The 24,477-nt window shown below is 39.7% G+C and overlaps 1 protein-coding gene across 4 annotated transcripts in view; it reads right to left on the bottom strand.

Moving 5' to 3' along the window:
- The window catches only part of UBE3A (ubiquitin protein ligase E3A), a 48,812-nt gene extending 24,551 nt beyond the window's left edge, over positions 1 to 24,261 (bottom strand). The window contains exons 1-5 of one of the 4 annotated variants that reach the window (XM_042809533.1): positions 24,211 to 24,261; positions 16,229 to 16,296; positions 9,143 to 9,289; positions 8,462 to 8,579; positions 5,391 to 5,435 (exon numbers count right to left, since the gene is read on the bottom strand). In XM_042809533.1, the coding sequence (XP_042665467.1) occupies positions 5,391 to 5,435; positions 8,462 to 8,481 (65 nt within the window). In that variant the 5' untranslated portion in view covers positions 8,482 to 8,579; positions 9,143 to 9,289; positions 16,229 to 16,296; positions 24,211 to 24,261. Of the gene's footprint in view, positions 1 to 5,390; positions 5,436 to 8,461; positions 8,580 to 9,142; positions 9,290 to 16,228; positions 16,297 to 19,003; positions 19,119 to 24,210 lie in introns of those variants that run through there. The other 3 variants (XM_042809535.1, XM_042809536.1, XM_042809537.1) reach the window with 3 other exon arrangements.
- Between the last annotated feature and the right edge of the window lie 216 nt (positions 24,262 to 24,477).

Below are 24,477 nucleotides of genomic sequence, written 5' to 3'. Positions count from 1 at the left end.
TCCAGGTACCCAGTATAAACTTCTCCTGATACAATTTAAGGAAGTTTCCTCGCATCCTAGCACTTGTCCCTGGAAAAGAGATTGACACCCTCCTCCTCGCTGCAGCCTATTTAGGCAGCTGTAAAGAGCTATGAGGTCCCCCCTCAGCCTCTTCTCCAGACTAAACAGCCCCAGTTCCCTCAGAGACTCCTCGTAAGTCTCACTTTCTAGTTCCTTCTGCCGGATGTCTAAAAGACATATAAAACAAGGAACTGAATGTGGTAGTTCAAAAGTTTCAACACAACACATCTAATTTGTGCTTCTCAGATATCTTAAGCTAAATACAGAGAAATGCTACATAAAGTAAATATTTTTGCAACAGAGGAAAATAGAAACTTAATAGGCTGAGTAATTATACTACACTTTGGAAATCAGAACTCCTTCAAACACAAAGCAGTCAAAATCTTACATACCAAAGTGTAGTTATGGACAGCCATCTTTGCGAATATGAACGCTGGTTTTTGAGAGCGTCTTTCAAATTTTGCTTGTTTTCCTTCTTCTGCTTAATTAAGTGTAATAACAGCAATGCCTGAAGAGAAGTTTCCAGTAAAAGCACTGCCCACAAAGCATGCCTGCACATCCAAATGCCGGAAGTTCCACCCAGAGTCGGAACTGAGCACCACCCCTTGGTTCCTAGTGATGTTATAATACCTTCTGCCCACTTCAGCCAAAGGCATCCCAGCTAATGTATGCCTGCAAAAACACACATGGAGCTCACACTTCCAAACTTTGATCCTTTCAACATGATGTGCCTTTCAGGCAGTGAACACCCAATAGCTGGGTGCAGACTTTGACTCCCTGAGTGAAGTGGGTGGCACTCACTTCACCACACATGCTGGATCTGATGTGCCTCCAGGAATTGTGTGCTGAAACAGTCACAGCACCTCCTCAAGATGAACATGAGAACAGAAGAGTCTCCTGGTTACATGGAGCAATGCAGAGACAGCTAGAGAGATGGTGTCACTAATATGATCAGAACATCCCTCAATCTTACCTCACAAATTACTTTGTTACACTCTTATTTGAAAAGCATTCATTACTGCCATTTCTTCTGCTGATTATTAACTAACTCTAGGCTCAAGAAACATAACATTATTCCACAGACTAATTCCACAGTTTCATACCCAGGTTCCTATCATTTCAATATTCAGTTAGCCAAGACACTTAGAGATGAATAAGGGATTAACTGCACCCTGGCTTTTCAACCCAAGCAATATCAGAAAAAATGCCTGAATTTTTAATTTTCCTGCAAAACATTTCAGATCTGAAGGCATTAAATAATTGTCTAATAATTGATTGTGCAAAACAATTAATGTAAGCAATCAACATATGTAAACGAGACTAACTACAGACATTATACTTCACTGTGATTTAAATGCCACACTTGAGTCTACAGAATTAACACCTTTTCAAAAGATTGAGAAATACAAATCTTAATAAAAAAGCCCATAAATGAACTTAACTACTATGAAAAAGTAACTTGAATTACTATCGGAAAAAACTTCAGTTTAGGATTAAATAGAAGCTTACAGTGCCTTACTCTCTTTGAACAAATCTGTTATTGAAGACAAAATAAGAAAGTACAGAGGAATTACCAGGTGTTAGATTAGTTTTCATAAGTTTAACTGCACAAAACATTTCAGTAGCTCTCCAGATTTTAAGTTATTAAGTAAGGAGTCCTAAATACTAATACACTGTACTAGCTGCAAGGCCAAGAAAAGATCAATTCCATCTTTAATGGAAAGAAGTGAAACAAACATACTTGCAGGAGGCCTTCAGTCTGTCTCATATTCAGAAGAAAACAAATTTTTACCAAATATTAAGCAAAATTATTTACTGTATTTTGTGTTGTTTTCCCTCTGTCAAAAACGTCCTGACATTTGTAAAATGTAGTTAACCAGATTAAACTCCATGCCGTACTGTAAAAGCTCACATGTGTACGGTATGACATTTAAACAGTACTTCACAGCCCGACCAACTGCACCTCACTAACAATAAAACATACAGACTGTTTTCTGAGATGCTGATTCTAATCACCTCCTTCTGAGCCACTGCTGTATTCTAGTAGCAAATTTGATCAAAAATAAACTACTTTACAAAAAATATTTATATTAGAGGACTGACTATTGCAACATATATCTAACCTACAAGAAGGGACCTAACTGCATCATCACACACTCTCTTTGCACAGCTCTGAAGAAAGAGGCCAAGTACAGTAAATGGAACATCACACAACCCTATTTTCAAGTTAAAAAGTTTCTGGAGTTTTCAGTAAGCTTGGTTTCATGACAGAATTCTTTTACTGAGCTCATTCTTTTTGACACTGTCCTAAAACAGCAACCATGGTCACGCAGATACTAACTGCAGGTAGCATGGGATTGAAGACCTAAGCAAACACTTTAGCTCTCATTTCAAGAACAGTCTAGCATTTACAGATTAGAAAGCTTCAGCTTATGCAAATCCAGCTCTCCCCTCAGCTATGAGGAAAATAATTTAAGGCATTCCATGCCTAAAAGGCTCTAGGGTAGCACTGGTATGATGAAACACTAATACAGTCACAGTTCATACTTGCAATGGCTATTAATCATTTTTCTGGCATATTTTGGGAGGCTGCAGCAGAATTTTCCTTTTGCCATTCTTTCAGGGAAATGAGCCAGCTACAAAACCTACTCCAGTGTGAGATGACTATGCAACACATCTAATGACAACATTTTAAGAGGGACAGTGATATCTGATGGTTTCAAAACCAAACAGACATTTTAAAGTTTAAAGCAAACCATCCACAAGACCATAAAGGAAGCTAAATTATAGAAAACTATCGTATCAGAATGCCCAAGCCTTGGGCATGACAAATGACAACAGATGACAGGTAGTGAAAATACACAAACTTAAGAGCTGTCAAGTTATTCTTAACGTAAATGAACAAAATTTAGTTCTAAATAGGTTTTTAGAATGCTGCACGAATCAACGCCAGATATGATTGCAGGTCTGTAGCAGGAGCAGACAGCAGAAGATGCTGACACTGAGAATGCAAGAATTTGAATGGATGCTAAGGAAAAAAAAATATAAAAAAATAGACTCTGAGCTAACACCAAGATGTTCATTAGGCAGAGGGAGAACTTGAAAAGCTTGGGATAAGTAAGACACTTATTCATGTAAGAATTTGCTGCATCAGTGTGAAAGACTTGGATTTTCTTTTCATTAACATACATGAAATGCATGACTATGCTCCTGGTATGGAGCCTTGCAATGCAAAATACAAACAAATAAAGCAATTATATCAGCCAACCAGTGCAAAACAACTTGTCATTGTGCAAATATAATGCTTCCATAAATTCCTACACTTACCAACAAATTATAAGCACATAAATAGCATTGTTACTATTTTAGCAACACTGCAGGCCTGCAGGTCAAACTGTTATTCAGCATACCATTCCACCTAATGCAAAGAGCAACTATGCAGCGGGATTGCAGAAATTCTCTGTAATTGGTGACATATACATCACATCCTGAAATAGTTCTAAAAACTCACAAGTGTACTAGGTATAGAGGCTCTATACTATGTATAGACGCTGTATATGGATCTCTATAGCTTGACTGGCTAGTGTATATTTTAGACACATAAAACCTATGTAGTCAGAGCAGGTCTGATCATCATTCTGCACACACACATACACATAAACAACACCTCAGCTTTTACAGAAAAGCTGCAGATGTTAATTTTTCAGATTCAATTTTAGGGAGCAAAACATACTGTCAAATTGCTAGAAGAGAAATATAGTTGGATTGGCTCTTCTTCCTGATTAACCCCCTTCTTTATACTTTCTTCATTTCACACCTATCAGGGTCCTCATTACCTTACCTATCTGTGTTTGTGGTGGGTAAAAAACAGCAGATCAGCTGATAATGTCCAGGAAAGACTACAGCCAGGCCACAGCCAAACAATTGTTTAGGCCAGGAAAACACAGAACCATAACCCAATTTGCCCCAGGATCACTAAAATAGGCTGCTACATCAGCAGAAGACATTACAGCAGAGCCTTTGCCCTACAAACCTCTGACTGACATTTGTCCATATAGCAGTTGTCAGTTACCTCACAAAACCTGTACTCCTATGCAAGCAGCTAGGCAGCACTTCTGGTTTGCATGAGAGAGGGCAAGCAACCTTGCCATCCTAGGAGAAATATTCCTCTTTGTACAAGAAAAGAATTTCTTCCAATGAATTTCTAAAAATGCATGAGGAAAGCATTCTTTGTTTCTTTTTCATCCGTTAGGTAATGCAATGCAATGTAAAGCAGCCTGCCTCAGCTTTGCCCCCTCTATGCTGGGACGCTGCAGCAATACACTACGTCCATGATCTGCAAGACACCCAGCCCATGATGTGTAGAATGCTAGACCACTTGACGTGAGGCTGGGGACAAGACAGTTGACTTAAGGCCACAGAAAATGTCTGTGGCAGCAGCAAAATTAACCCATATCTTTTGAAGCCTAGGATAGTATGCTAACAAATGGGTTACATTCCCTCTATTATTTCAAAAGTTCTGTTCTTAGCCAGAAGAGCAATGTTTGTGGCTTCCCTATTTGAATTTTAGCACAGGACGGTTTGAATAGCTAGAAAAGAATCTTTGTTTGCTAATGCACAGAAGAATGAAGCCTCAAGTAACTTTTATCTTTTTAAAAATGGTCCTCTCATTCCCACAACCCACAACCTTTTTTTTTTTTTTTTTTAATTTGAAATTGAAAGGAACATTTCAGCCAAATACAATCTTGCTTCTAGTTAATTTTGACTTCTGGGGTAACGAAGATAGACCAAAACAAGGTTCTAAACTGCTAGGAAGATGCTAGATGAATACTGTTTAGTGAAAAGAAGTTAGTTTGCTGTTTTTAAGAGTACTTAGCATATGAATTTCCCAAATCAAATGAGACTATTTTTTTTCCTTATGCTAGCAATTGATCTGCTCCAATAGATACTAGCAGACACCATGCCTTAGTAAAGAGTTGCCTTCAATCCCACACATGACATTAGTGAGTAGCATGCAGAAACTATACCCTACTGCCACATCTGAGTATAAACCTGCAGATTTTTGACACTTATGCTACCATCTACTGGTTCATGTTAAAATAAACTCTTGAGCTCTCCCTTCAACCCATTCACCTCCAAAAAAAAAATAATAAAAAAAAAAATCACAGTATTTACAAAATCATTTTTCCATAGTGCAATATTAGTGTGATATTTTGTAATGTGATACCATATTTCCACTCATCTTCTGAGGTACAAAAGTAACTCTTATGTCCAAATATTCAAAACATTTTTAAACAAGATACACTGAACTCATCCACTCAGGTACTTACATTCGGCTAGTTTCAATGTTTTCAGAGTGAGGTTCTCCTGGTGATCTGCAAATACAGACGAAGTCTTAAGTACTGTTTGTTATTTTAAGTCATTACAATATGAAAAGTTACGAGAAGGGAAAAGCGATTAACAATGGTAATTATATAATTCTGAAGTATCAGCTTTCCTGCACTTGCACATTTAACTTGTTTGACCAAACTCTAGAAAGTTTAACATAAATCTGAGAACACATTCAAGGCAAAGGACAGCATTTTTCCCCACAGTTTATACAGCAGCAACCACCAGACGAGACTTCTGTTGGCAGTACTTCCTTATTCAGGTTGCATGATGCAGCAGTTCTGGCCTAATTCCTCATAACCACTTCTGTAACCAAAAGGTATATTCAAAGTTCACCAGTGATCAACAGCTGAACTTTAAGATGCTGCAGCTCAGAAGCAGGCTTCAACATTCTCTAAGCAAATTTCTTGTCTCTCATTACTCAGATTTATGTATGTAACTTCACAGAACACAAGAGTTACAATTTCCTATTTCTTCATTCCAATCAACAGGTCAGCCAGTAATTTTGAGAATTAGATGTTACTGCCTGGCATTTGTACCTACCATTTTAACTTAATATAGAGTTGTTTAAGGGGTATAGTTTCATATTCACTTAAGACAGCTAAATTACAGGTGCCTGACTCCTCCTTATTCCCATCTTGTTCTTTAACTTCCTGAATCAGCACTAGCATAATTTATTTTTAAAACATTAATTTTTATCATTCTGGGCTTCCCCAATCCAGTGAGACTTCTAAGCCAGAAGGCAAGGCAATACAAATACAGTTTTGATTTCAACCATATTAAACTGCTTTTCAATAATCTTGTGAACTGTACTCAACTTTCACTGCAGTAGATTTTGGTATAGTTGACTGGAACTGCTGAACTGGATCTATTGCGTAGAGGAGTAGAAACACACACAGTCATTACAGCAATACTTGGTAGCTTACATGAACAAAAACGTCTTTCATGACAGAGCTTTCTCAAAACAGAAGTGAGCGAATATCTGTAAATATAACTCACTCATTTTGTAGGTTTCAACCAAGTTTGCTAGGGGACTTCGGTTAGCACAGCTAATGTTCTCAGTATTCTCTACTAAAACCTTAGTTCCTTTACTGACACACCAACTTCCTAGAATTTACCAAACTGTACTACGTTAGCAGATGCAGTGCCTAGAAAGCATTTCTGGCACACAATTTTAAATTCCTAAGCTAACTGGATACTGTGCAGTGACAGATGATGCAGAACACAGGAAGTTATTTGTTTATATTTCACTAAGTTACAAAATTCAACTGACACTAGAAGTGGAACTCACTATCCAACGAAGTATATACTCATGCTTAGAATGCACAGCTAAAAAAGAAGTTAGAGAAACAACCCAGCCTCAAAATTTGATCTTTTTACTCCCTCCAAATGATCCTCACCATACTTATTCAAACTCAGGACTGACAAAAGAGCTGCAGTAGAAAAATAATGCTCAACAGCAAAACAAATGAAAGTTTAATCTCCCCTTTGACTCTCCAAACCAAGTCCCCAGATACTTAACACAGAAGAGCAAACCTCTCCCTAATTATTCGCCTAATTATACAAGTGGTTGAAGCCATCCAATTTGAGGAGTGAAGGAGAGAAGCGTCTATCTTCACACCAGCTAGCTCCTCTATTAACAGGCATGACTTCAGAAACCAAGAGCACAGAGCCAATCTGAAAGTTTGAGGCAGTTGTTTTCTCTGTGTTACTTGTATGCAATGTAACCCAATGAAACTACGGATGATGGCAATGCTTCAAGTTGCTATGAAAATACACACAAAACAGTGGTGTCAAGAAGTCAAGACTATTAGTCGCTTTGATCCTTTAAAAACACAACATGAAAAATTGCAGAAAAGAACAGCAGATTAGCATCTAAACCTAATGTTGTAAAGAAAAAACTAGATGGCAGTCTGCAGTGCAGACAAGTAAACAACAAATCAGTATACCCAATCTCTTTTCCTACCCTTATAGTTTATGGATAATATATGAGAAGACTAAGTGCCAGGAAAGCTCAGGGGAAAAAAGACTAGCTAAGTTTAAAAAAGTTTGGTCCTTTGAGGTAAGTAGTTCAACAGGAAAAGGATTCAAATTCCTTCAGATTATCTTTTGCTGTAACGTGAGCAGATCTACCATAAGAGTGACTTGCAGAAATTTTAATCCACTCAATAAACGGATTTTAACAGGTTTCAGATGACAGTGTAAGCAACAAATATGATGAGATTTGAATACTCATTAAAACAATATGCAAGACCAATCTATTTACAACAACTGTACTTATTTGTTGAGAAGCTGTTTATAGTAACTGTTTACAAACAGAAAACCTTTTTTATTCTTCTAGGCAGGCAATAATACTGAAAACAACTATGTAGCATGAGAAATCTGAAACAGGTTCTGTTCAAAGAAAAATCTCAGGGCAAACGCTCTTACAAATTCCAGCTCTGAGTAAGATCGTAGAAATTGATCAAGACACAACTAATCTGAATACTGAGGTATGAGCTAGCAAAGTCAAGTGGTGGCTCACTTCCAATAACACTGGGAGCAACTTCTCCATTCTGCAAGCCTTTCCTTTTACCTCCACTGTAACTCCCTAGGAGAGAAAAGTAAACGTATGCAAGTCTACACTTTTTATTTTTTTATCATCAATCATTCTGGACAAATACTTAAAATAAACTGAGCAAATTGCTTAAATTAGTACATTAAACAACTTAGACAAAATTTAGTATCATAGTAAAGTTAGAGATATTTAAGTGATGGTTTTGCTCCTAAGAGGAGCACAATGGAGCACCGCAGAGCTTGCAATTTAAAAAGCAGGCAGGGACAAGATAAGTGAGCTTTGAAATCAGTCTAAGTAAAAGTGTAAGTCCATTTTGCCATCTGACTTATCTTAATAAACAATACACCTTAGTACTGTCTACAGAATGAACTTCAAGTCATACAAATTCAAGTCTTAGAATAAATTTTATTTTAACAAAATTACCTTGAGAAACAACTCAACACGTCTTGATCTTACCTTTTACAAGCTGTGGCCATTCGGTGACATCAGGGTGATCACAATTTTGAGTCACTGATTAAAAACAGTTGTCACACCAGTCCTGTGTCACGTTGGGCTAAGCATGAGCTTAACAACTCTAAATAAGTAAAAATAATTTAGTTAAAAGTCCTTACAAACTATTTTCAGCCAGCTCACTGAACAAAAACACAGATGCTAAGAATTACTGCAAAATAAAAACCTCATAAAGATCTTGTTCAAAGCATTATGCGACTGCCTGAATACTTCACTATAGTGCTCACAACTGGCAAAATTGAAAATTCAACTTATTTTTAATCTCTCTAAAAAGAAAAAACAACAAAAAAACTCAACATCTCCTGAACCAGTGGAAAGCACCTGATGTCAAGACAAAAAGCATTTAAAGATTTGGATGTATATAAACGTGAATCATAGGTTCTAACTACAAGAACATTCGATAAATTGTTTCCCTTCTACAACTGAATTAGTAGTAGCTCATTACAGAGGTTCTGTGTTTGAAAGGGAAGAAAAAGTAACTTACGCTCTGTTGTACGCCTTTCCCCCAAATGAAGCTGTTTTAAAGAAACAAGTTTTGCCACTGGTGGCCCATCTTTTATGTTATTTGCTCCATTTACATTGCACGGACTCTCCTCTCTCCTCTATGTTTTCAGAAGCGTATTTTACCTGTCAATTCTTTCCTGTGATCTGGCTCCACTGGTTTAATTTGAAGACTTGGTCCTTTACTTTGTCACTCAGGTGGCAGCCAATGATCACTCAGCAATACTCGGGCTCAGAGCGCTATGGGACCACCCCAGCTGATTACTTCCACGGCTGAAAAGGAACCAATTAGTCTCTTACCTATTACTATTATCTACTCTATAGTTAACTGATAAAATATTTCCAAACATAAGCCTCAACACTCAGTATCACCCCATTCTCTCTCCCACCCAAGCTCTATCACTCAACAGACTGCAAAGAGGCCTCTGATGGAGTCAGATCAAACAGCACAAGTTACTTTCTGTTGATACGAAGTTTTTAATTAAATTGAAACATCATTACTGTGTTTAGTAAACAAAGGCATTAGTCTCTAAACAGCCTATAGCAATACAGATCTCTGTCCAGTATCTGAAAAAAAGTTTTATTTCTGTGGCTTTAACAGGTGAATATCCACATTTTTAGGTTTTTATGCAGCAAGGTGCACAAAGGCTAAGGAGGCATTCAGACCAGCTCTCTACAACATCCGTAGTCATCGTGATCCCATGCGAATACTAACAGCACATCCTATAGCATGTTTCAGCAAACATGTTTCATCCTATAGTGTGCTTCAGTCCAACATATCACAAGTCTTTCAGTAAGGTCTTCAGTCTGACAGAGCAACCAAGAACTCTCACTGCTAATTTGCATCTAATGACACATTTAAGATGAAATGGTTGAACAGGTCCTACAGTTTTCTAAAGTTTGTCTGAAAAGCTGCTGACTTTTGCTGTTCTATTACAATTTGCAACTCTGCTACAGGCTGCATCACTAAAATGAAATGAAATTTACATTATTTTTGAAATAATGCTTTTTGATCCGGTGCACTTAGGGTGTTTTGTGTCCATGACCTCTCCCATGTGACTGTGAAGAAATGCATGAAGCGCTGGTGCTGGATTCAAAACCATGAGATTTTGGACTGTTAAAGAATATACTCTGAAGAGATAGCTCCACAGCCATGGGCAAGTCTGTGACCAGGCCTGATAGAGACCCAGCTGTTAGACATCAAAGCACCAAATACAGAATTTACAGCCCCCATATTAAGCAAAACAGCGTCCAAACGAGCATGAACCTCACTAAGTTGCTGTTAACCCATCTAAGTTTCGTAATGAAATCTAGATCTACAAAGTAAACTTATTATAGATCAAGACACTGAATCTTGGAGCTGCAGCCCTTTTTAATCTGTTAAATGATACCTTAAGACTGAATTTAATGTACTGAAATCTAAAAATCTCATGCTCCATTTCAACAGTATGGATACCAGCAGCAAGAACCCTTAACTGATCACTTCTTGCCAGCAGGGAGAGGGAGGTGATTGTCCCCCTCTGCTCAGCTCTTGTGAGGCCCCATCAGGAGTACTGCATCCAGGCCTGGGGCCCCCAGCAAAAGAAGGGCGTGGAGCTCTTAGAATGGGTCCAGAGGAGGGTCGCTAAGATGATCAGAGGGCTGGAGCACCTCTCCTGTGAGGAAAGGTTGAGGGAACTGGGCTTGTATATCTTGGAGAAGAGAAGGCTCCAGGGTGACCTCATTGCAACCTTCCAGCACTTGAAGCATATGAACAGGAGGGGAATGGCTGTTTATGAGGGTGGAGAGTGACAGGACAAGGGGGTTTTAAACTGAGACAGGGGAGGTTTAGGTTAGATATTAGGAGGAAGTTTTTCACATAGAGGGTGGTGACACACTGGAACAGGTTGCCCAAGGAGGCTGTGGATGCCCCATCCCTGGAGGCATTCAAGGCCAGGCTGGATGTGGCTCTGGGCAGCCTGGTCTGGTGGTTGGTGACCCTGCACATAGCAGGGGGGTTGAAACCAGATGATCACTGTGGTCCTTTTCAACCCAGGCCATTCTGTGATTCTATCTCCTTTCTCACCCCAGCTTCCCCAGGTACAGTCGCTGCCAGTCCTGTGGGACTGGATATGACTAGCCAGAAGTCTCTAGGCACAGATGAAATTCATCTTTGTAAAACCTTGTTTATCCATCTGCAGAGCGCTGTCTGTGGCAGCAAGAGATCAGAACGTTGAAATGTGGGATGGGTGTGAAGGAGACCACCAAAGATGCCTAGCGCAGAATACAGTGTTTGAACACAGGACATTTTGACTGCTGGATCCAGACAAAAATTGGTAAAAGAGTCAAAGGGCTCAACTTGATTAGGAAAGGGGAGCCTAATACAATGGAAAAAATGCATTGTGAAAAAGGAAACTGAGGTAAAGCAGATATTCATCTGTCAGAGGTATTCCTTTACAAAAATTTCTGGATGTAACTTATCTTTCAGAAGGTAACATTCTAAAAGCTCCACAGCAAATATTTATTCTTAAAGCTGAATGACTCAGAAAAATGATCTCTCCAGACATCACTGTCATGATTAACATTGCTTACACGTTAGTCTTTCACAAACATATAGGGCAGCTGAAGGTAACAAGCAGAGTTTATGTCTGTGCAGTACACCCCAGAAACTTGAGATGGCTGCTGGAGGCTCTTGGGACTGGGCATGCTCTGATACAGGCGCATCCATATCTGTCTAGCAACTATTTACAAGAGGTGGACTGAACTAGGACTGCAACAACCCATACAATTACCAATACAATGGACAAGAACCATACCCTTAAACCATGTATATGGCATAGAGTAGCCATCATCAAGAGAAAGTAGGATAAATAATGTTTGCACAGTACTTGGAGACAACATCCATGTTTAACACGTAGAAAAGATACAGCTCCTCTGAAAGGAACACCATCAAATGAAAGGGAGGGAGGAAGAAAATAAATAATAAGCCAGTGAAAGCGAGCAGTCAGAAACCATGTTCAGATGCTTCAGAAGTGGCTAAGTAGCAACCTGGCTGTACAGCCTGATGAGATCTTCTCATCAAGTATTTCCTTGAACCTTTAATTCTGGAATCACAAACATTACAGTTGGACTAGATGATCGTGTAGATCCTTTTCAACCTTGAAATTCTATGAGTCTATGAGCCAAGGTGAGGCTCCCAGCTTCAACAAACAGAATCCAAAGCTACACCATGGAGAACACAAGTACATATTCATCAGCAAGTAAGTCCAAAATAATTTCCAGCTACCAATCAGTGTAAATTAAAAGTTCCGCCTGTACAGATTTTCTAAATCTACTATTTTTCTTATTTATCCTATAGGTGTCCATCTGCACATCTGGTGGCTGACACTCAGTATCTGAAGTCTAGGAATGCCTTTGAACTGAGGAACACCTGTGACTGACAGCTAAAAGGACCAATGCGCTCAGAAGTGGCATTTTTCAGGATTTGTTTTCTTTAGAAAACAGTTCCAGTTTCCCCCTGAATAAGCTTAAAATTCAACCTTTAAGACCATCTTCTTAAAAGATATTAATGAAAAAGAAGGTGATTTATCAGTGCAAAAAAGTGCCAAGTTCCTTAACTTCCAGTGCAGGAATTTTATGCTCTAAATTTGCTCTAAATTAAAATGATCATCTTCCTCAGGAAACTTCCTCTCAAGATCACTTTTACATGTTTACTGAAGAATCCCTCTGAATCCTCCAAGAACGAAATGCCCTTCTCCAAACTGATACATTTCTAGAATGACTTTGAGTAGCATGATGAAGTGGACAGTCATCATCCACACAGTGAAAGGTGCCCTTGTACTACCATAGCTAGCTTAACACTGCCAAAAAAGAAACTGCAATAGGAAAGCTGGCCATTTATCATGATCCCCAGAGGTTCCTTCCAACCCCTACAATTCTGTGATTCTGTCTTAAGACTGATTCATCAAGTGTCCTGAAAGAAACTGCAGAATATCCTCCATATTTCTAAGTTCAGTCTTCACTGTAACTTGCAGAAAAATAACAGTAAGGTTCCTTTTGTTGCTTGCTTGTTTTTACCAACACAGAAAGCATGGAAAGATGCAAGATTCCAGAACTTCTATTTACAAAACTATCTGTAGGTCAAATTATCAACTACCTTAAAGAAAAATCAAACATATGAATAAAATCTAATTACATAAAATCTAGCGGAGCAACCAAAAAGAAACAAAAAACAGCAGTAAGGCATGATTTTATTATTATTATTTTTTTTTTTTTTACTACTTCACAAGCCAAACTCATTCAACTACAACAACAGCAGATAAATACAAACCAACATGGCTGCTAGAAGACAAAAACAATGGGGTTCTATCCTGGAAAACATCAATCAAAGCGACTACAACAGTCAACAACTGATCAGTAAATACACATACGCTCTCTGTATTACAGACACCATTCACAAACAGTTCCTGGAAAGGTACACAAAGTACTTCAGACACATTCAAGACTTGAGCCTAATTCTCCAGTTACTCAATATTCTTCCACACCATTCCAGAGGCAGCAGAAAGAGCCGTGAAGTAAGCATGAAAACAGGAGAAAGTGCCTTGTGATGAGGTAATGAAAAGAGTTAAAAGTTGATTAAGATAACTGATGAGAATACTGGAAAAAACTAAGTCTTTTCACAACAGAGAATGAACACACACAAAAAAGATACTCCAACTAAAAGAAAACATACATATAAAAAAAAATGACTAGAAACTGAAGGTTGAAAAACTCAGTACAAACACAAGCATGCAGGATAGCAACTAATAAACTATTTGCAGAGAGGATCTGAATTTGCTATTATCTTCAAATTAAGGCCAATTACTATTCAGGAATCAACAGTTTAATGTAAACATAAATTACTGGGTTTAATAAAGGTAGAATTTGGTGCAGCTGGTAAACCTCCAAATGCAGAAATCAGATACAGACTTATATAAAAGCTTCATTTTATGGTATCTGCATACCTGCTATGCCTTGGCTATGATACCCACAGATAACACAGTAATTGAAAGTGGCCTAGTGTTTGCTACCATTTTTCTTTCTAAAGCTAAAGGCTCCTTATTTTCTTTGTTTCTCCTGTTTTCTACAACTGTCTCGACAACTCTGGACAGTAGATTTCCACCCCTGGCATCCCCCAACATTTTTCTTTTTTGTCTGAGGTTTTTAAGATCATAGATACATTTTATTTATCTCTGCAAAAGAGGAAAGATCTGCAATTACCTTTAGCTACTGAATTTATCATTTGGACTATAGCTAATTTCTCCTCTACTCCCAGCCTCGCTCCATCTCTGAAAAACCATTTGTTTCTATCTCAGCTATGTCTGCTACTTCAGGCTTCCTCCAAAATTACACACTTTTGAATGGAAAGGTTCTCCTACATCAGAAAGTGAAATACAATCACCTATTTAAATTTGTTTTGGTAGCTCTCCATTTACTGGGTAGGTATCAAGTTATCTTCCAAACAGCTAAGTTTTACAACTTCACTTCAGCTTAAATATTTAAACTTTTATTCCACCTATCCTTTTTGCTTATGCCTGGTTATTTTGCTTTCTTTTTTCCACCCATTCATCACATGGAGCCTCTCATGTAAAGCACCTTTCTGTTCACCAGATTCTTCAGTGACACCAGCATGTTTGTTTATACGTAGGTTGTGTTAAACCCCAACAATCATGCAGTTCTGTTTTTCTGATGTTCTGCTGTTCTGATGTTCATTAATTGCACACTGTGGTGGATTAGAGGGGGACTCTTGCTCATCATCTTACAAAGTGTGTATCATTACAAAGACTACATGAACACATACAGTAGCAAACAGTCACACGTTCAGAAGAAAGCAGCCAGCAGAGATAACTGCAAAGAAGAAATAATGGTTTAGGTCTGAAAGAGGGCTGTCATACACACAACTGGTATTGAAACAGGAGAGTGAGAAGCAGGTGGGTGGGTGACCCTGCTGGTGCTGTGGGTGCAAAGAGAATGCATGCTACCTGCCCAATGCCTGCTGGAGTACAGGACCAATCCACAGAATTATCATAGCCCAGATGTTCCTGAGAGAACGCTACTGCTTATACCTTTTTATTTATTTTTTTATTTAAGAACTACAGTTTTTTAATTAGCACACAGCACAGTTAAAGTTTCAGTTTAGAATTAATCATTTTTAACTCCCACGAAACAGAACTTTACAGAAAGAAGAGACAGCCAACAGTCCTTCCACAAGGACAGGACTTTAGAACTTTAATTTATTTATTACTATTTTTTCCATGTTTGATATCTTCAAAAGAAGAATCTAGACACAAATATACAGGTATAAAACTTGTATAAGGAGTTAAATTCTTCCAAGTATTTCAAGTGTTTTAAAAAAAAGTATATTCATAGCTTAGATGTAATTGCTGAAGTAACTCCATATGATTTTTATTAACACATATTTGATAATCTAGAAAAATCTGAACTCTAATATTATTTTTTTCTGAATGCAGCAATTCAGAAAGATAAAAGGATGTATCAAGAACATTATAGAACTTGAGCCACTATCGAGTGGTGCAGACTCTCTCTAATGCTGGACGACTGCAGCATAACGTTAAAAAATGGGAGCAAGAGTAACTACAAGGTAAAGTTTGATTTTGTTATAATGCATGCACAGTGTTTTAAGCTTGCTGGACACTTAACAGCCCAGACAAAGAGAGACACCATGTGGCACAGGCCGATGTTAGAGAAAGTTACTTTTCTGAGTTTCCAAACATCCCGATTTGTAAATTTTGCTTACAGTGATGTTTGATCAACTTTCCTAGGAGTTCTGAGTCTATTTTGCAAGTTACATTTTAAAAATGTAGAAGTTTTATATGAACTTGTACAGCAGCATGGAAAAAGCAGCATGGAATACCTTCAGCAACAGCACCAGGTCTTATCCAACCAACGGAGAAACAGATGAATCATAGTAGCATAACGCTGAGCTTGTATAACAAATTAAAAGGGAATTCATCAATGTTGCATCTTTATTTTCTCCAAGAATATCAAGTAACACAGCTATGCAAAGAAACTAAGCCTAAAAGTAATAGACATTAAAGTTGAAAAAATACGGGAAAAATGAATGTTTGTGCTTTCCTGAATTTATTTCCAACTTGTTTAAATCAGTGAAGTGTAATTATAGTAATACTAGTCATAATATATATATACACAATAGAAGTGAAAACATAGACGTACCATATCTTTCCAGAGCTGCAGAAACTTCTACTTCCCAATTCTAAAATGGACTTCTACAGTTCCTGTACCTATAATGCAAAACATCGTATGTCAGTTTTTGCACCATGCACAACTCACTGTTGCTTCAAAGTGATATAAATGAGCACAGCCGTTCGATTAGTCACAAGTTTACAATGAAATGAAACACAGGACTTTCAATACCAGCCAGAGCAGAAAATGCTTAGTTATGTCTGGGAAACTGCAAAAGCTGAACATCCACACACACTGTTCCCTATTCTTTCCTCTCTAGTGATGCAATACAGTTTTATAATTCCGTTCATCCATTTTATTATAAATATCCATTTCCTTCTAGAAGATTCTGGCAAGGTTTCTCTCCTGCTCCACCCTACCCCACCCCCACCCATTTTTGTCCTCTTTAAAAAATAGTATTTTCTAAATTAAAGACATTAGTATTTATAATAATAATAATAATAAAATGCTTTCAAAAGTCACAAACAGAACCACACCTTGGTCCTGGCTGCAAAGAACTGCTGAAGTTTGGTAAGAATTCCTATAAAAAGTTCCTTTTTAGAAAAGCCGTAATAAATAAGGAACTCAGGCCTAAACATACCCTGAATATTGTTAACAAGCAACTAACAAGCACAGTACAACCAAAGTGAGGGGTGTGAGTTACATCAAAATAGCCATATATCTAAAGAAAACTAATATTTACTTTTTGAAAACTTACTTATTTGGTTCACAGTATGCTGTCACTGTCACAAAGATTAATACTTAATTTGTTGGTTCTAAAGCACTACTAAGAGCAAATAAATCCAGTGTAGCTCATTCAGTCTGATTTCCAACTTAGATCAGTGTTCCCACAAAGGAAGCCCTGATCCGGTTACCTTAAAGAGTACACATTCAATTTTGTCTTAATGATGTAAAATGACAGAGCACCCCATCCAGTACCCAAGGCCCAATTCTGCTCTGGGGACACAAAAAGAATGAATAGGAACATCTGTGCCAGTTCAGCTCCACAACACCGCCAGGCTGTGCATAACTTCCTATATTTCCAGAAGAAAAAAAACCTACATGGAGCAGTCGACCTGTTCAATGCAACAAAATTCCTACATCAACGCAAAGATACAGCAATTACGTGGATTTACATATAGTCAGGGTGAACAACAAACCCATAGAATTGCATCAATAAAACTTTACTACCACTCATAAGAATAAATTTATCCAATGAGTGAGAGAAAGCAACATGACTTTCCTGATGGGAGGAGGTACTACCAACAGCAGACGTGACAAAGAATAATTACTCGTTCATAGGGAAGCCACCAAGCAAACTCTGCTACAAACACAAACAATGTTTTCACATCTCACACCACGGGACTTCCAGCTTGTATCGTAATGTATGCAAATTCTGTCATGTACACACACTCGTACATGCAGAGTAATGCTATCTATACGTAATTACCTAATCATCCTCTAAGCCACAAAGCATCAGCTTGTGGAGCGCATGGAGTGCAAGCAAAGTATAAGAGTGAAAAAGTATCACAAATACATTCAGCAGAGATCTAACAATTGCTGCCTAGCAAGAGGTAACTAGAAAACAAAGGGTCACAAGAGAACCAAATCCATGAAGTTGAGGACATTACAAATTAAAGAAGCATAACAGAGTAGAGGAGATGGAGACAGAGGAATTGCTAAAGATAAAACACTTGCAACAGAAGAGAATCACAGAATGGCCTGGGTTGAAAAGAACCACAATGATCATCTGGTTTCAACCCCCCTGCTATGTGCAGGGTTGCCAACCACCAGACCAGGCTGCCAGAGCCACATCCATCCTGGCCTCGAATGCCTCCAGGGATGGGGCATCCACAGCCTCCGTGGGCAGGTAGCAGTAGTCCCAACACAAAACTGGAGCACACGGACCTCCAACTCTCTCTGCTCAGCCACTCACCAGCAGCTACCACAGAGGCAAGCAGAAGCCTCCTAGGAATTCAGCAGCCTGCTGAAAAACATCCACTCATGAGCAGCTACGTGAACAACAAAATGGAACGCAGGACCTGCAATGCTCGCCTAACAGGAATGGATGCAGTTGTACAGAATCAGACGTACTTTAACATTTACCACCAGTATAATTACTACTTAGCATTAAGCCACATCTGCTTCAAAAAAAAGATGCAAGTGGACAAAGTGTGACTAAAAGCACAGCTACTGCTATTACTTCTACTCCATGTAAAGAATTCTCAATCTGTCACATGACTACAGCCAAGACTGCTGCTTTTCAATGCCCCTGATCCATACGTTTTCCAACTTCAAGTTGCCCTGAATATCAACAGAGACAGTAAGCTACTGAGTTAACAAAACAACTGTGGTGTAAAGAACTGCAAAAATAGTTAGGAAGTTATGAAAAACACTTCACAACTCTTGTGCCTTGCCTGATGATAGGTACAATGAAGTCACACCAATTAGAAGCTTGACAGCACTTTTCTAACTTTTAAGAAAACCACAAAGACCCCACAGTACACAAGCTAGCTGTCACAAGACTGGAGGTATTTTGCCCAGTATAATAGATTTTCTCACACAACATTAAGTATGTAAGTTGAAGAAGACTCATTTTCTTCCATAAGAGATATTCTTAACGTGTTATTCAAACAAAACAAGTATTCACTAACAGTCTACTTTCAGTAAGACATCCAGGTCAAAAGAACCATGCAAACGGACTATATTTAATCCCTCTCTTACAAAAGAAAGGGCTCAACCTTTGCAACCCAGAAACACCAGTACCTCAGTAAAGTGATACACTCCCCGAAGAACACTCGTGTTCTCAGAACTCAAAGGATTTACAGTTTGTGTGGACAGTTATGCATTTCCACCATCCAGCTTTTGCTACAGCAGTTGGAACAGGCACCTAAGTGCTGCTGCAGCTGCCAGTGTACACTGGTGTACCTTGGACTTTCTAAACATAGAATAGGGTACTAAACCCTAACACTGATCATCAAGACTTTGGACATTAGATTTCACTATGAATCAGAAACTGTTATCTGAATATAGCTATGCAAATAAAGATGAAAGCATCCTACCAGAAATTCTGAAGTAGTGACAGGCAGCATTATTTAGCTTCGTAAAAGTTTTTTAATGCCTTTTAAAAAAATAAAAATAACATACAGCAAAAATCAGAATGTTGTTAATTACTGAAGTCATCAGCTCAAATGCATGACTATGCCTAAAGCAGAAAGAGAACAAAACCAAAAATCTTCACCCATGAGTATGGTAGCATTTCCCATTTGACCTGCAGACCGATTTGGAAGTTCAGCTCCTTTAAGAGCCAGTTCACCACGCTCCAACACCCCAAGTCTGCTGAGCTGCAGCTGCTCCAACCCGGGTCCCACAGAGCATACCAGAGCAGGAGAGCACAAGCATTGCCAGGGCCCGGCTGCCTGGACAAGCCTGGCATCTCTCAGCACCGCGCAGCTTGGCACTGTGCTACAGATCTCTGTGCCTTTCAGGGAGAGGGGGAGGTCTATTTTTCATTCCCACTGCTCACTTAACCAACTTACTTGGCATAATGATCATCAAGGACATGTCAAGGAGTCCCAGAAGGGAGTCCAAAGGGAGGAGAAGCAGAGTCATCTCAATGACAGAGGCACAAAGACCTAGCCTCGCCCTTACAACTCAAGCTGGGTTGAACAGCTGGAGTCTTGCCACATTGCTCCCAAAACATCAGAAGGAAGAGGAAACCAGGTGGATTCATTGTTGCCACACCAATACACAACAAGCCCCAAGCCTCAGTACTGGTTCCATAATTATGCGCCTGTGACCCCACTGGTTATTGCAAGGTCCACCAAGACCAAAACTTCCATCCATCTGAAACAGATTCTGGAACTTATGGTTGATGCACTTTTTTATTTAGTTACTTAGGTCACATCCTGTGAAATTAGGTCACACAAGTATATTAAGTATGACTTTTGATGTACTAATGAACAGAACACGAAAAAAACTAGTAATTGCCACACCAAGCAGCCAGCTGGTACATCAGCTCAAATGTGTACCAAAATGTCACAATTGGAATTTACCTCCGGTCCAGTCTCACTGTTGGCACAATACACAAGGTAAACATGACTCCAAAGTACTTGAATGCACAGCTGTTTGGATGGATGCGAGCAGTGACACTTTCTGATGAAGTCTTAGAAAGCCATAACATGAATATCCTTTTCAAACCACCACACTGCAAAAACGTTCAAGCCTCTGTGACACCTGCTCAAAGTTTCTCTCTGACACATACATACCTGTCCTAAGGAAATGTAAGTTGCTCCAAAAGAAGCAGGCCACCCCTCTTACTGAAGACAGGGGATTGGGGTTCCAAAGGGAAGCCACCCATTTAGATCCACTCAGCTGAACAACTGCAACTTCTGCTAATCCTTCACCACTCAGTAGAACACAGGTAACAACCACTATGTGAGGTGATTACAGAACGAGACCTGGTAAAGACTGATTTTCACCTCCTTCCTCCATTCAGCAGTTACTAATACAGAGAAGCAGGCTCAACCTATTAAAAGTGGAGTAGTTAATGCTTCCTTTAAGAAATTAATACATAACAAGTCTACGTAAGGTGATAATTCTTAATTTATAATGTAAATTAAAAATTTACAGCTTCCTCACATGTTAACACTGCCAAGCAGAAATCCTGGATCGAAATGTTTTTTTTTAAGTAGCCTTTTTTTCTTTAGATACTTTTACTATGAGCCTACTTTCCTGAAGACTGTCTCACCAGCTCATATAGCTACATGTTGCTTCATTACAAAACACAGCCCTTTACACCCTATTTGCTGACTTTTGGCTAAGCAACTAAATGATCATGCACAGTACTATCCATATGAGCCAGCAGCCTCCAGACTTTCACTCACAGCCCATACGTTGCTGTACGAGGCTGCCAGGTGTTGGCTGTATATACAGGAAGTCAGTGCAGTAAATGTTAGTTAAGGTCAAAGTATTTGAGATGACAAGAACAAAAGTCACTTCAAGCACGCAATTTGTTCATTGCTGTTGTCTCTGGGAAACAAATATTTAAGCAATAGTTACAGCGCTCTCTTGGGGGAGGGGGATTGGTCAGGCAAAGCGGGAGATTAATACAAGTAAACAATAAATGTTAAATTATTTGGTAAAGACCCTGACAGTGAATTTCTTGCCCTTCTCACGTGATGTGCAAATCAGAATTCAATTACTAACAGCCAGACCTTGAATCCCGGTTCTCTATGAAAATCATGGCTCAAATACACGAATACTAAAAAAAAACCAAACCATTTACCAAAATGCTAGAAACATAAAATGTACCTCTCTTTAAAAACCCATACTGACCCTTCAACTGAAATTGAGTGAAGACCTGGCCTACCATGACCAGAAAAGAAATTCAGCACTTGCAATGAGCCTCTGCACTCCAGGAATTCTCTCCCTTTGTCTTTCAATTTCATTGTAAGAATTTATCTTCCATGTATGAATACACTGGTGGGAGGGGGAGAGGAAAAAAACCATTTCCTGCTTTTAAAATATGAATACTCCTTGGACATTCCCTAAGTAAACTGAAACTGAAAGTAATGAAGGGGAAAAAAAAAAAAAAAAAAACAAAACCAACAACAAAACCCCAAAACTTTCCTGCATAGCAAAAACTATGATGAATATTTAGAAAAATATAAACACTTAATTTGTTCCATTAAGTGTCGTATCATGTATCACACTAATAACTGTTTATACAAGATGTTATATGCCTAAACATGTTCACACTTAAACGTGTTTATGTTTACCACTATTAAAACTTGACTCAAAGATTTATCCCTTCCCATCGCCCCCCATACGTATATAGTTAAATTGAACCTATGAATTCATGTGAAAACTAACAAACACATTCACAAATCACACACTCATAGTGAAACACACATGATTTTATACACTAGAGGTACATGTCACCTCATATTTCTGTATCAGGTTGTCTCTTACAAAAAAACAAAATCAATGAAAATGAAGCGAATCTGTTTTATTTTCCCACATTAGTTAGAACAGGTGCAATCTGTAGGTGCTCCAACAGACTCCAATAGGCATTAAAACATCCCTAGATATATTTAATGCATAGAGTTTTACCTTCCTCAAATCATCACTCACATGCCTTTAAGCAGGAGCAGTAATTAAAAGATGACTAGAATTGTTTGTTACGTGAAAAACAATCAAAAAATCACACATCAGTTTTGAGGAGGATGTGGATTAAGATCTGGGATCTGAAACTTACTGCTTGAAAAAAAAAAAAAAAAAAAAAAAACCCATAAATTTTTTTGGTTTTAAGCATTTTTTTTTTTTTTTTTTTTTTTAAGTAGGTGCATACAATCATATCCCTAAAAACAAAACGAAACAAGCAACAAATCAAATCATTTGTTTTGCCATCTAGCTTGAAGTTTTTATTTCCAAACACTTGGGAGACACTGAATACTCCAGCGAGGAGAAATACCAAACAGCTCTGGTAAACAGAAAAAGAACTTGTTAGTTCCTGTAGGAAAGATACCACATTAAATAGGAAACGCAGAGTGGAATGAGACATTCACAAGAGACAAAAACATCTGTAAAACTGCACTACAATTATTTCAATTAAAGTCATTTTTCATCCTGTAAACCTAAATAGTTGTATGCTTTTTATTCCAGTGTTACATATGAATTGACAACGGTGCTATTATCGAGACAGTCATAAGCACTGTAGACTGCATCTGTCTCAAAAGGCAAACGTAGGTGAGGAAAGTTACTGAAAGTTATTGGTAATGCACATTTTCAATTCAGCCCAATCACTAAGCACCGAGTTTCACAGTACTCTCAGATAGAAAAAAAGTCCCTCTGTTTCCAAGATCAAAGTACACAGAGTACTCAGAGACACAATATGCAAATAGCATAACACCACCCAAAGCAAGGAGTTTGTGAGCCCACTTTCCATGAGCTTTCTTTCTTACCATGAAGTACCTGTCACCACCCCAGCCCTCTCCCACCCGTGGGAGGTGCCTATCAGTACTGTCACATCACCCTGCAGCTTCACCCCCAGCAAGCAATCTCCACGCAGATGCTACCTGTATGAATTCTTTGAGAACTTTAACTTTTAGACCTCTGCCTTCCAAATCACGGAACCAAAGCTCTATTTGATATACTGACAATACAACCAGGCAGCTTTTACTTCCTTGGGCAATCAGAACTACACTCGGGTACAGTTTCACACTGGAGAACCCTCTGACAGACATGCAGTAGAGGCACAGCAAAACAAATCTGCCAAGCAGGCTCACACAGAACATCAGGTTAGTGCAGCATCCTGCTGAGATAGTGAAGTTACCATACAGAGGGACCATCTCAGAAGTGATGTGTAAGACAAGCTTTGTCCCAAAAGCCCGATACCAACACAAAAAGTATTTTCATTAATAGGAGAGTGGGGTAGGGGGAGTGGGGGTTAGCAGGAGTCTGTAGGTTCTCATCACTTAAGGGACACGGTCATTCACGAGTTACTGCTAGGGAACAAAGCATGGCCCGCATCACCTCGGACACCCGATCTACAAACCGACCGCCAAGCCCAGCGATCCCGCAGAGTCCCTTTAAAAAGAAGGCAGCGCAGACACTCAACACTTGAGAGCCACGTTCGGCAGCCAGCAGCGACAGCTCCCACTCGGCGGCAAGACCCGACACCCCAGCCCGGATCGGGGAAACACGAGAGAGAGGAACGCACCACGCAGGCCCCGCACTCGCTCCACGCCCGGACCGCCCCGGCTGCCCGCGCTGAGCGGGGGGAACCGAGACGGGGGAGGGCCGGGTTCACCCAAGGTCGCCTCGAGCCCCCCCTGCTCCCCGCAGGGCCGGGAGCCCCGAGGCCACGCACCCTCCCGCGGGGCTCTTCCCGACGGGGGAGCGGCCCGCGCCGCCTCCTGGCCACCACCTCCCTCCCGGCCCCCGCTCAGCGCGGCGCAGCGCCTACCGACCTGCGCGCCGCGGCCTGCTGCTCCCGCTCGCTGCCGCCGCCGCCCGGGCTCATGCGGGGGCCGCGCCGCGCTCGGGGCCGGGCCGCAGGCGAGAAGGAGGAGGTGCCGCCGCCGCTGCCGGAGGAGCCGTCGGGGCGGAGAAGAGGGGCCCGCGGCCTGGCGGGAGGGGAAGGGAGAGGCGAGCGGCCTGGCGGGGCGGCGCGCAGAGGCGGGGGGGCGGGCCGGGCCCGCGGGGCGCCTCCTCTCGCGGCCTTGCTCGCACTCAGC

Source organism: Centrocercus urophasianus, unplaced genomic scaffold, assembly GCF_019232065.1.
Source record: "Centrocercus urophasianus isolate 14NV4802_14NV808 unplaced genomic scaffold, USGS_Curo_1.0 seq_12, whole genome shotgun sequence".
In the NCBI taxonomy this organism is placed as follows: domain Eukaryota; kingdom Metazoa; phylum Chordata; class Aves; order Galliformes; family Phasianidae; genus Centrocercus; species Centrocercus urophasianus.
Note: the sequence above shows the minus strand (reverse complement) of the source record. Positions and strands in the feature narration are given on the sequence as shown.